Genomic DNA, 13,347 nt, shown 5'->3' with positions numbered 1-13,347 from the left:
CGAAATTGAAAACACCGTAAAGCCGAACGGAAAAGAGCTCTCTGACGGCACTGCTGACTAATCCGATGTGCCGGCTGGGCTTTGAGAACCGCTGCGTTGCGTTTGCGCCGCAGCACTCTATTACGCATTCACTAACGCACGCGCGTGTATTTTCCGGCGGTGGCGAGCCGAGTCGAGTCACGCCGAGCGGATCCGAGCGACGTCGACGTCGACGTTGGCGTCGGCGTCGCCGGCCTCATCGACGCCGACGCCGCCGCCACCGCCGCCTCCACCGCCTCCACCGCCTCCAGTCGCTCGGCTCATTCTGCTCACTCTGCTCCGAGCTGTTGAACGCGAACCACGCTCTTAGTGGTCCTCTTCTCACGTCGCACACCAGTCTTTCTCACTCTCTCTCTCTCTCTCTCTCTTCACGATCCACGACGCGCACTCTTCGACTTCGTCACCGTCACCGACCTTCCCCTCTGACCTCCGTCGGCGACCCGATCCTCGTCTTCCTCGTACGTTGTTTCGTGTTGCCTCGTGTTGTCTCTCTATACTTTGCCGGGCTCACTTTCTCTCATCATCTTCTCCGTCAAGTCGCAACCCTCTCGCCGAGTCTCTCTCTCTCTCTCCCTCTCTCTCTCTCTCTCACCTCGACGCTCGCGTCAAAACCTGTCGATTCAACCCGGTTGTGCGCCTTCCATGAGAGAGCCGGCGAGCCGGTAGACTCTGCTGCACTCGCAGTCATCGGTTGGACGTTCCCGACGCGACTCGTTCGCGTTGAATGTCGTCGCTGTCATCGTCGTCGTCGTCGTCCTCGCTCGAGGACGCGCTCGGTCCTCCGATGAGACCGTTCTGCCGCGCGCGTTGCCCCGCGACGAGCCCCCCGCGCGAGCGAGATGACGGCGGCCGGAGCTGTGAGACGACTTAAGACCCCGGACCCACGTGGGGGGGCTACTGCTACCACTCGAGGTCGGGCCCTCGAGAATCGCGAGGTCGTCGTCGTCGTCGTCGTCGTCGTCGTCGTCGTCGTCGTCGTCGTCGTCGCTGCCGAGGTCGAGGCGCTGGTGGATTGATGACGGAGGAAGGATCGCGCGGCATCAAGGTAAAATTCCTGCTCGCTCCTCCGTCGCGAAGTCAGCGAGTCCCCCTTTTGGGGGGAGGGGACACTGGCCCCCCTCCATCCTCCTCCAGGATTCGCTCGAACACGGTGTAACCTGAGGCAAACGCCGGTACCCCCCTTCGTCGACCATCCTCCCCCGCGTTCTCCTCCGCACACAGTCGGCTTTGAATCAATAATCTCCGGCCAAGATTATGTGTGTAGGCTCCCTTGTGATATCGCGTACTCGACGGGCGATAAGGGAAAACGTATCGTTGAGGAGGGTTTTGGCGGCGGACGCGCGCGAGAGATCGCCAGGTTTTGGGAAATTGATTTTCCTCCTCGCGCCGAGGTGTTATATCTCCGTCTCGCTCGCGCTCTCTTTCTCTTCCTCCCTCGCTCCACCTCTCTCTCTCTCTCTCTCTCTCTCTCTCTCTTTCTCGTTCGTTCGCTCGTTCTCTTCTGGGTGCGCGATATCAGTGCGCGGATTATTGATTTCTCCATTCTGCCTCCGGCTTGCTTATGATATTTTCGACGAAATGGGAGAACGCCATGAAAAATCCAGGATCGCCGATGATGGCGGTGGCGGTGGCGCGCGAGCGGCGAAATCGTTTATTCTATTTATCCGCGCAAGAGGCGGAACGGAGAAAGAACGTGAAGGGAGAGAGTCGTGAGGGAGGGCGGGGAGGGTGAGAGGCTCGTTTCCGCGGAGGACGCGACGCGAGCGTTCTGGTAATCTTTATTCCGCCGTACTTTGTATGATTCAACGTGGCGATCCTCCGCTCTCTCTCTCTCTCTCTCTCCTCTCTTCTTTTCATCTCGGGTATATACTACTACCTGGCGCGTTGATCCGCGCTTCAACATTTGCGCCAGTTTTATACTGCAACTGTCACTTCATGCGCGCATACGTTATTCAACGCGCGTGTATAATTGAAATATGATAGCGCGCGCGCGCGCGCCTTACCATATTCATATATGATAACGTATGGATTATAAGTTATTGTACTTTATACTCGGAATTATTAATCGCCGCTTCTGTAGGATTCATCACCTTCGGCATTTTCACGACGATCCCGCGCGGCGACCTTTTCATCTCGCCCCTCGCCTCGCCGACTCTGCCTTACGCGTTTATAGTAGGCCGTCGTAGCGACGACTCGATAGTCGTCCTCGAGGACGAGGAGACTTCTCTCTCTCTCTCCCTCTCTCTCTCTCTCTCTCTCTGGAAAGCGATCGATCGGATATTCTCTCGTCATCACCGACGACGTGGATAGCCGACTTTTAATCCCCGGCCGTTTGAATTGATTGCCCGCAGATCGCAGAAACGCCCGAGATGGAATCACCTTCGGCCCGGGACGCTCTCGTTGAGGCCCAAGAGGATTCCACCTCAGTGGAGCACGAGGACAGCGCGTCGTTGTCAGCCGACGCGACCGCAACAACAACAACAACAACAACCGCTGCTGCTACGACGACGACGGCGACGACGGAGGCGACGACCACGACGTCGTCGTCAGCGGACGCCACCGACGCTCGTCTTGCTCACGTCGGACGAGACTCGCGCGACGACTTGGTGATGGTGTGCGAGAGACTGGACGAGCGAATTGACGAAGAAGCCGCGGAGAGACAATCGAGTGCTTACCCTTGCTCGTCGCAAGGGAATCAACTTCAGGGAGTCGGCATGGGTCTCCGGATGGGGAAGGAAGCGAACAAGGACGACGAAGGGACGAGAAACGGCGCGGAATCGCCACAGGTTCCGTCTCCTGGAGCCGAGGTGTCGTCGAGCACGAGCGAGCGCTGCATGGACGATCGACAGGCCAAGATCGGCGACCTCGCATCACCCAGCATCTCCAGGAAGAGACACGCCGACAGCGACTTCTTGCCGATCGGCGTGGAGATCAAAAAGATCGGCGTCGAGATCTCGGAGGAGGAGGCGATCCAGCTGCGGAACGACGTGAGGAGGCTGTCACCGGTGCTGGTGAGCCTGCGGGAGAGAACTCTCGGCGAGGTGTCGCTCACCTCGGAATCCTGTCTCTTCGGGGACGAGGCGACGTCGAGGAGCAACGTCGTTCCGGTGGACGAATCGTCGACGACCGGCGATTCCGAGATTCAGGATGTCGCTGGGCCGTCGAAGCGAGATGCTGATCATGACGAGGAGGCCGGCAGGGTCAGCCCCTCGATAGCGGAATGCACCAGCAGCGATGTCCAGGACAATCTGGACTGCGACGAGCAGATGGACCGGAAGGAACAGGTACTCGGTATCGAGGCGACCTCCGTTTCGTCCAAGTGCGACAGTTCCGAAACAACCATGTCGTCGTTGACGCAGGACACGAATGTCGAAGACATCGGCGCTACGAGCGCGTCCATCTTGACGCAGAATAGCGCCGAGCTGGTGACGAGACAGCCAGTGTCTTCGAGTCCTGTCCTTCCACGCTTGGTCGTGATGCTGAACCATATTGACCAAGCGGACGTAAACAATATCAAAGACAACGTTTGGTGTCACATCGCCGAGGAGGGTTCGTGTCGGTTCAAGAGGAGAACGAATTCTGTCGAGGAGGAGGAGCAGGAGGAGGAGGAGGAGGAGGAGGAAGAGGAGGAGGAGGAGGAAGAGCAGGTGGCAGGAAAAGAGGAACAAGTGAAAGAAGGAGAAGAAGAAGCGGAAGAAGAAACCGCGCAAAAGTGCAGATCGACCAAGTCGAGCGCAGACTCCAAGAGGAGTCCGAAGAAACCTTGGCAGACGGACTCGTGTCTGTCCATCAGGTCGAGGACGCGCAAGCTGACGGAGAGCAGCCCAGGCCCGCGTTACCCACTCATGAAGACGTGCAAGATAGTACTGGAGCGAATTGGCGAAGCCAGCAGACAGCCTCAGCAGGAGGAGCCGGATTCCACGAGGAAGCCGCGCGAGAAGGAGGAGCTACCGACACCGGTGGAGGTGATAGGTAAGCTCGCGGAGAACGAAGAGGTGGTGCTGGCGAGCTCCTCGGACAGCCGAGTGTCCAACGAGCTGGACTCGTCGGAGATGGTGCCGAGTTCGCCAGAGGAGCCGACGGAAGAGACGTCCGCGGACGTCGTCGAGGGCGTCGATACCGAGACGGAGACGGAGACCGGCTCCGACAGCTCAGAGGTGTCGGCGATGACGACCACCATCCGACTGCGCGACGTCGACGTGCCGTCCGACCAGCTGCCCTGCGCCGAGGAAGTGCCGCCGCTCTGCTGCGTGGAAATGGCGCCGATCATCACGCGACTGGAGGCCGAGCGACCGGAGCCCTACACCGAGGACTCCGCCGAGAGTTTGGCCTTGGCGACCGGCGCTAGGGACGAGGTCAGGTCGGACGGCAGCGATTCCGGCTTGGGGAGCGAAATCCCGGGCGACCCTGGGCCGGCACCAGCTCCGGAGAGCGACTCGGAAACATCGTTTCTTGACAGGATACCGGACGACATCCTCTCCGACAAGGAGAAAGGTAACGGTATGGCGCGATCCTTATCCCGCTAGTAGCGCGAGGTAGATTTTTGCGGGATTTCCCTCCGCTCGAATTCTCACACGTGTGACGTGAGATCGTTCTTGGACCCACCGTCCGACGCGAGTTTCGCGCGCGACCTCGCGAAGAAGGCCGCGATCGGAAAGACATCCTCGTGGAAACCGCAAGTCAGGTGCAAGTGCGGCCGCTTGCGGAAGGTCCCGCGAGGATCTTATCCTGACGAAAATCCGCGAACGTTCGAAGCCCTCGACTGGGATTTGCCTCGTCGCCGCTCAGCCGACGTCGCAATCGCGTTGATCGAAGCCTAGCTAGACGACGAGCTGGCGCAAACGAGAACAATTCGATAGGTCTCGGCATCGATTGTCAACACGCGATATACCGGGTGTCCCGCAAACAGCGACAGTGGTGGACGCCGACGCGACGTGGGTGGCCCGACGTTGAAGCTCGGCGGGCGGATTGTCGAAGCGAGGCTCGCCGATCGCCATGTATCTCTACGTCGCGACCTTTGACATCTCTCCGGCTGCGCCGCGAATTAACATTTCACGCGGGCGACAGTCGCGTCTCGAATCGACCGGCTCGAATAACATCCCGTGTTTTTGCTCTCGCCCCCATAGGGAGATCCGATTCGCGCGAGGAGCCCTCTCGGCTTTCAGCTCGGGACGGTCCCGTCGACGAGGGCGAGAATTTCGAGCGCGAAATTCGCGAAAAGCAGTCGTCTGCTCTCCCTCCTCTCTCTCTCTCTCTCTCTCTCTCTCTCTCTCTCTCTCATTCGCGTCCAAGTGTGACGACGCGTAAATGAAAAAGCTGGCCGAACGCCCTCTCACTTTCCGGAAGTCGACCGGCTATCGGCGTGGCTCAGACCACCGTTGCTTTCGCGAGAGAACGTCCGCGAGAACCATAACGACACACACACACACACACACATACATAGAGTGTCCCACAATTCGATCCCCGAGTCATACCAGTGGTACTTACTTAACCACACTCCACCTCTAATTATATTCGCCGAACAATTCGTCTTATTAGACGAAACCAGGGTTGCGTATATGCGCGAGAGAGAGAGAGAGAGAGGGAAGGCCGGCCACACACACACACACACACACACACGAACGCGAGCGCACGCGAACGCCCACCTGTCGTGGCCATCGTCTAGCCGGCAGGAGCGGGACACACGGTGTATACCGCGCGACACGGCGATGTTTCGTGACACGAAGCTCTCGGTTTTCCAGCGGTGAGCCAGCTGGACAGCTTCGTGCCGACATCGGGAGCGGCCGGAACGCCGCAGCCGTCCCTCACGAGCTTCCGCACACCGCCCAAGAGCAACCTGAAGCGCAGGCTGACCGACTGCATGGAGGGCGAGTCGTGCCCGAAGAGGAGCAACACGGACGAGCCTGTGAAGAAGAAACGCAACATCCAGTTCGACGCGGTCACGGTCTATTACTTCCCCAGGGCGCAGGGCTTCACGTGTGTGCCGTCTCAGGTGAGTCCTCTATTCCTGCCCCCGCTCTTGGCTCCCCCCCCCCTCCTTCCCCTGGCCCTCTGCTTTCCCTCTTCCTCTGTCGTTTGAGCTTTGCAAACGGCAAAGGCTGCCGTGTTACCTCGTCGTTATCATGATATAATATTGTGGTTGCTGTTAGTTATTATTATTGTTATTGCTGGCGAAATTGTCATTTATCCAGCGCGCTCCGGCAAAACAGCCTCGAGCGCGTTTATATTTATAAAAATACAGAGAGCACAGTACGTAGCGAGTGCAAAAATATGTTGTGTAACTTTCCTGCCGTCCTCCCGCCGCCGCGTCCCTCAGCGATGTCGCTCCCTCACCGCGTCCCTCACCGCGAGTGCTCGTGTCGGCTGCGCGATACTCGAATCGCGCGAACACTTTGATTAATCGCGACGCTGATTCGCGCTGGAACGCTCCCCGGCGCGATAATGCCGCGGTCACACAACACGAGTCCCCAGAGTAAACGTAACGATTAACAGCATCCTTGGAACCACTTGGAGTACACGTCATCTCCCCCGCGAGTCTCTGTGCTGGAGCGAGTCAGTCGCGTGGATCGCTCTTGCCGCGCGATCAGCCCCGGGGAGTCGCGACTCTTTGCGGGGTAACGGGGGCGGGCGATCTCGGCGACGGCCTTTCTTCGGGTTCAAGCTGCTCGCTTGTGGTGGAAAATGCATCTTCCCGCTTCTTTCGCTTCAGACGACTCACCCCGTCCCTCCTCCCCTGCCCTGTCGCTCGGAAGGACATTCTGCAGCGACTCAGTCGCGGATTCACGCGAGACTCAATTCCGACCGGTCGTCCTTGCACGCAGGGTGGCAGCACGCTCGGCATGAGCGCGACGCACACGCACGCCGAGAGGTTCTCGTTGTCGGAGCACGCGGCCGAGCAAAGGCGGATCCACCGCGCGCGATTGGCGCAGCTGCGCTCGGAGCGCGCGGCAAACTGCGTCACCGAGACGGCGTCGAGCTCCGAGGACCCCAGCGACGACACGGACGAGGAGCCAAGCGACAACGAGGAGCTCGACATCGACAGCTACTACTTCTTGCAGCCGGTGCCCACGTGGCAACGGCGAGCCCTCCTCAGGGCCGCTGGGGTACGGAGGATAGACGCAGTGGAGAAGGACGAGTGTCGGGATATCAGAGCCAGCAGGGAGCACTGCGGTTGCGGCTGCAAAGGATACTGCGATCCTGAGAGTTGTCCTTGCAGCAGGGCCAACGTCAAGTGTCAGGTGAGGCTCAGCCGGCTGAATTTCTCAGGCCCGGTCGCACATTATCTCGCTTCTAAGCCAAACTTAGACACGACCGTTTTTTCACCTTTCTCCTTAGGTAAATAAAGACGGACGCGTATTTGAGTGTCGCTTGAAGCCAAAGTAATGGTTAGTGCAAGCAGGCCTTAAGGTTACCGAAATCGGACGTGACGGACTCTGGATACGTCGCGGAGCAGTCGGGAATAACAGACACCTTTCTCCTCCCGAAGTCTCTCTTGGCATTTTGGATTATAATACAGAATTATCGAGCATTACGTCCACCAATCTTATCTTTTACGATTCTGCAGAACTCGACTTTTCTTCACTGCAGTTCCTAGATATGCGAGAAAGCGCGTAGAAGCGTAGAGACGTGTCCTTTGTCTTTAGATGCTCTTTAAGATAACCTAACCTATGAAACCGTCGACTTTCGGCCAGGGACTTGGATAGCTCTGCTCGTTAGACTCCCGAGGCTAACCAGACCGCGATTTTTCACCTTCAATCGGCGATTATCCGGAAATTATTACGTCTCTCACTGAGAAGGGCATTCTTCTCGCGTTTGCGTGTCGGCGCGTTCCAGTCCCCCGATTGCCTGCGATTTCCCATCGACCACCAATGACGTTCGCACGTCCGTTTCTCACGCGTTATCGCGTGAAATATACTCCGACATTTTCCTCGTGGAGCCTCCTCGTCGATTCCGCATTAGTCCAGAAACGCGTCGTTAAAGCAGCATCCGCCGCGCGAGACTCTCGAGATTCTCACCGCGACCGGACTCGCCGTGTTCGCAGGTGGACCGAGTGGGCTTCCCCTGCGGCTGCACCCGCGACGGTTGCGCCAACAGCTCCGGCAGGATCGAGTTCAACCCGGTGCGGGTGCGAACCCATTTCATCCACACGCTCATGCGGCTCGAGCTGGAGAAGAAGCAACGCGAAGAGGAAGGTGGCGAACACGAGGTAGCGGACAATCAACAGAGCAGCGCCAGAGGTGGCGGACCCTTACGGGACGTCAGTCTAGGCTCCGTGATGGAAGCCACTGCCGGCGACGCGTGCGTCCCAGCTGGGCCCGGAGGAGGCGGAGGCGGCGGTGGCTTCACCACCCTGCACTACGAGAACCATGAGGGCGTAGGAGCCGCCGGCGTGGTGAGCAGCGGTTGCCAACCGGAGACGCCCGGCACACGGGAGGACAGTCTGGACCTGTACGCAATCAGGGACGACTGTTACCCGAGTGAAGACGCGGTGGATGGGAGCCAATCGGCGCAGCGGAAGCTGCACCCTGAGTTCAGTCAAACCTTCCAAAGCTTCTCAAGCCAGAGCGCCGGAGGTAGCGCCGGCAGCGGCGGCGGAGGCGGTAACGCTGGTAGTGGTAGCGGTGGAGGAGGAGGTGGAGGTGGAAGAGGAGGAGGAGGAGGAGGAGGGGGAGGAGGAGGAGGCAGCGGCGGCGGCGGCGGCGGCGGCGGCAGCAGCAGCGGAGGAGGAGGAGGAGGAAGCGGTGGCGGAGGTGGTGGCGGCGGGGGCATGAACTTCCAGCAGTCGTCGTACCAAGACTACCAGCCGTACGCGAGTGTACCGTCCACGTCGCGGGTGCAATTCCAGCCGCAGTTCCAATCGATGCCGACGAGCCCAAGTTTCTCGCACTACGGGCCCTATGGCGGCCAAGATGGCGGCGCGCTTCAGGCTGGCTGCCAGGTACACCCGAGCCAGCAGCACTCATCCTACGAGACGGCGTTCGCGCAGGACGAGAGCACCGGCTCGCAGTACACGAACCTCACCAACTCCGTGCAGCCGATGAACGCGGTGGTGCAGCAGATGGGCAAGCTGGAGCCTTTCTCCGAGCTCTTGTCCGGCAGGTACTCGTACTACGGCGAGATGGAGCCGCAACAGCACGGTACTTACCACGCTGGCACCAACAACAAGGTCGAGATGGAGGCCGGGCATCAGGGGGCCATCGCGAGCGAACAGCAGTCTGAGAGCACGGAGGACTGCGACGAGAACTTTGGCGAGATTATCAAGAAGTCCATGGTGGAGACCGTGTCCGCCTAGGTCCAGCGGAAGTCACCCGACGCCGACGCGTAGGGCGTGTCAGGGTGAATGCGCCGCGTCCTTTCGTCACTCGGAAGTGCGGAACCCTTCGGGAAGGTTCGAGTGAAGACTCGACCGCAGTCGATGCAACAAGCGCTCCGGCGAAGCACCCGAAGAGCATCTACGGCGTCTGGAAGCTGAGTCTGCTTCCCGATTGGAAATGTCCACGCATGAGAGAGAGTTCGTGGCACGACACAAGGATGCGCGCTCGGCTACACCCTGGTGGAGCTATTACGATCCACCCCCGCGCGATCGGTCAATCGTCCCTCGAGATAGGGAGGGTGAGGTCTCCTAGGGAAACCAGCAGGGTCTCGTGGAGAGAAGTCGTTAGGGAATTTTACGACTATGACGTGTGCGTCCGCCCGGGATGGAGGGGACTCGTGTCGCGTCGTCGTCTACGTCGTTCTGGACAAAGCAGACGAGCCGGACCGCCTAGCTGGCTCTGATGACCGCCGGCCGGAGGAACCTTCCTCGCCCTCGCCGCGCTCGAGAAGCGACCGGTGCTCGTTGTTGTACGTCTTCGAACCACGCGTCCCGTAAATAATATTGTTCATACAGGGTCTCTACTTGATAAAGAAGACCTTCTTCGAGAGCGCTCTCTCGCCCGCGGTGGCGGCCGTGGGAATTCGAATCCGGGCCGGGCCAGGCGAGGCGGTCCAGCCGGCGCCAGGTGGCGACGGCGATGGCGACGGCGACGAGCGAAACGACCGGGATCATGGGGCGGGAGAGCCCGGCGCTCTCTCCCCGTGCCACGATCTCCGTCAGGAATCTACGAGAGCGATCCGTGAGCAAGGGAGAGCAGGAGAGAGGGAAGAGAGAGAGGGAGGGAGGGAGAGAGAGAGAGATTCAACGAGGTTGTGACCAAGAAACAACATGGGATCAGCTTAGATTGCAGTTTATAATACCTAACTCTTTAATACCTTAAGCGCGTACGAGAGGAGCGTGTGCATGCGCGAGCGACCGGAGAGGCGGTCTTTTTCGTTGCGCCTGTCTTTTTAGGCGAACTCCGTATCCACATTTTGGGGCTCGCGCGCGTTCGGTGATAGAATATCGATCGATCAAGGACGAACCCTGCTCGCTCTGCTTCGGAAGAGAGAAGGGAGGGAAGGAGGGAGGGAGGAAGGGAGGGAGAGAGAGAGAGTTCTTCTTCGTTCTGGAAAGCTCGACGCGGAGGGAGACGATCGGAATATAATTTGCGTTATATTTATTAGGAACGTCGCGTCCGAAATTTAGATTATTTATTGTATATGTACGCTCATATATTTTGTTAAATATGTGAACATGTATGGTTCTCATCGGCCGGGAGATCAAGGCGTGAGATCCATCTCTGTGTCGCTTCGTGAGATTTACTCGATATTTTCTTACTCGAAAACTTGCTGAATACGAATATCCCACTTTGTGCGCTCGAGTTTCCTTGATTTCACGTTTGGGTTTTTCGAAAACAGAGCAAAACAGCCATAGAGCAGACGGAAACAGGGCAGAGCGGAGCGTATCGGCTCGGCGAAGGGTGCGTGATCGCGCGACGGGGAAATTGCGTTCCAGAACGAAGTTCCGAGAACTCTCGAGCGCGTGGAGATTCGCGGCCGAGAATCCGGAGATTCGCGGCGTTCCGAGAGACGCGAGGCGAAACGGGAAACGAGGCGGCGTTTCGCCGCTCGCCGTCCGATGGAAGCAGAGGCAAACGAGGGTGGAGGGGCGAGGGAGAGGGGTAAAAGTAAAAAGAGACAAAAGGGAGCACACGGTAAAACGTGAGGAGAAAGCGCACGCGTACACATGACACATTCGTAGACGAGCGTGAAACGTGAACGATTGTGATACTTGCGTTTACGAGAAACAAAAGAAAAAATAAAACAAGCGGGCGGGAGGGAGAGAAACGGGTGCGGTGTCCGCCAGCCAGGTTCGTAGGTTAAGGGACAACAAATTACGGGACTTTTTTACGCCAGTCACACTGTGTGTAGGAGCTGCGAACGGTGTTTTGTCGCACGAGATGATCGACGGCGAGGCGCGAATTTCGATTTTCTTCTCGCGGGAATTTCACACGCGAATCCACAGCGGCGGACGAGGGAGGAGCTGCGCGAACGCGTCGGGGCGCCGGAGGAGCACTCGTTTTCCACCCCGATTAGTTGTCCGAGCCCGAGCGATGCCTTGCGATCCCCGATCCTTCACGCCCGCGAAGGATCGCTGTACATACACACGTACGAGGACTGCGCTCTTTCTAAATTTTGACAAATGACGCCGCGTATACTTTGTTCTCGAAGTGCACACAAGATATGTGTCGAATCATTCACAGAGAGAGAGAGAGAGAGAGAGGGAGGGAGATCACGCTTTCCCAGTGTTTGCACTCGCGTGTTTGCTGACCGGCGCCCGACGTGTTCGACGGTGTTCGAGGATATTCAATTGTTAAACGCGTATTTGTAACTGATATTAACGGTGCCTATTCGGAATTATAGACGATTTTAATCGCGCGAACTCCCGTCTCCGCGGAGGGGAGCAGCAACGTTTCCTTCGAGAGAGGAAGCGCGGCGTACACGGCGGCACTCCGACCGAACCTCGAAGCGAAGCCGAAGAGGACGAAGAGCGAGCCGAGGAGGAGGGAGGAAGAGGAGAAAGAGGAAGAGGGAAATTCACGCTGAAGTCGACGAGACGGTCGCAGTTTGCCGCGAAAAATTCAAGAGGGTTCCAAAGGAGAACGAGGGGAGCTCGCGAGGGGCACAACCACACCACCACGCCGACTACCTTTTGCACGCCCATCCTCAACCAACCAACCAACCAACCAACCAACCAACCAACCAGTCACCCCCCGTAGAGATATTCAAGAGAACGGACCTCTCTTTAGCATCCCGGGACGTTGATCGCTGTGTCCACGATTAATTGAAGTAATATACATAAGGAAACGTAAACGATAACGACGATAGTATTAAATTTATATACACACGTAAAAAAAACACGCGCGTATACCCCCCATATACACGAGCTAAAAACACACACAGATACATTCACACGCGCACACACACACACACACACACACGCACACACACACACACACACACACACACACGTATACATACAGACTCGAGAAGCCGGACGTGTCAACTCCCGCGAGGCACCTTTCCTCCACTTTTCTTTTCGAGTTTTCTTCTCACCCCTTAATCGCGCTTTCGTACCTCGCTGTGTTCATCATCGATGATCGGTGCCTAATAAGACGAGCAGAGACAAAAAACGAGGAGAGGTCGCTGATGGGTGAGAGAAAGGGGGGGAGGGAGAGAGAGAGAGAGAGAGAGACAAGAAGGGAGAAAGAGCGAAAAGTCCGAGCGGCGCTTCGGGGAAAACGCGGGGGTGCGTCCGATGCGAGGGATGTGACACGTCCGCGCGCCCGCGCGCGCGAGAGCGCGCGACATGAAGAAATAAGCGTATAAGTTACACACGTATGTAAGTAACTTTTAGAGTATTTGAGTAAAAAAGAGGCATACACATAGTTGATAGCGTTTTATTAAATGTTGTGAAAAAGTCTGTCTCGTCTGTCGTCTGAATGTGTCGTCTCTCTCTCTGGTTTACGCCGTCGGCGCGCGTTTCGAGCTCACAAACGCGGCTGCTCGCTTTCCATCCGGTCCAGTCGACTGGCGGGGAATCTTCCAAGGACCTCTCAGGGACTTTGGGACCCAACAAGTCGGAGAGATTTCGATCCCGGAATATTCGGCGAGTCGAGTCTCGCGCAAGCTCGAGCCGTTTCGAATTCGACGGTAAAAACCGCACAGCCGCGTTTGGCGTCAAAAGCGCGACGACGTGTCGCCGTGTCTTCTACTGCTGCGAAACCTTGACTTGAGAAAAAGAAGGACACATGCCCCCCCTCGTCCTCTCCCACATCCATCTCGTCTTACCAGGCATCTAAGGTAGTCCTTAGATCAAGTTCAAGCCCTTCCACGCTCGTCTAACTTTCAGGTAATTTGAGTTATTAAATTCTAACAGAGTGTTATCCT

General features: G+C 57.7%; 1 protein-coding gene across 1 annotated transcript; it reads left to right on the top strand.

Annotated features, from left to right (window-relative positions):
- Positions 1–707: 707 nt before the first annotated feature.
- On the top strand, positions 708–12,880 carry Axud1 (AXIN1 up-regulated 1). The gene is made up of 6 exons (XM_025300421.1): positions 708–1,084; positions 2,391–4,533; positions 5,781–6,031; positions 6,861–7,277; positions 8,081–8,612; positions 8,766–12,880. Exons 1-6 carry the CDS (start codon positions 1,055–1,057, stop codon positions 9,329–9,331), a joined length of 3,939 nt encoding a protein of 1,312 aa, XP_025156206.1. The 5' UTR covers positions 708–1,054; the 3' UTR covers positions 9,332–12,880.
- The last annotated feature ends 467 nt before the right edge of the window (positions 12,881–13,347 follow it).

Source organism: Harpegnathos saltator, unplaced genomic scaffold (genome assembly GCF_003227715.2).
Source record: "Harpegnathos saltator strain DR-91 unplaced genomic scaffold, Hsal_v8.6 scaffold364, whole genome shotgun sequence".
NCBI classification, from domain to species: domain Eukaryota; kingdom Metazoa; phylum Arthropoda; class Insecta; order Hymenoptera; family Formicidae; genus Harpegnathos; species Harpegnathos saltator.
Note: the sequence above shows the minus strand (reverse complement) of the source record. Positions and strands in the feature narration are given on the sequence as shown.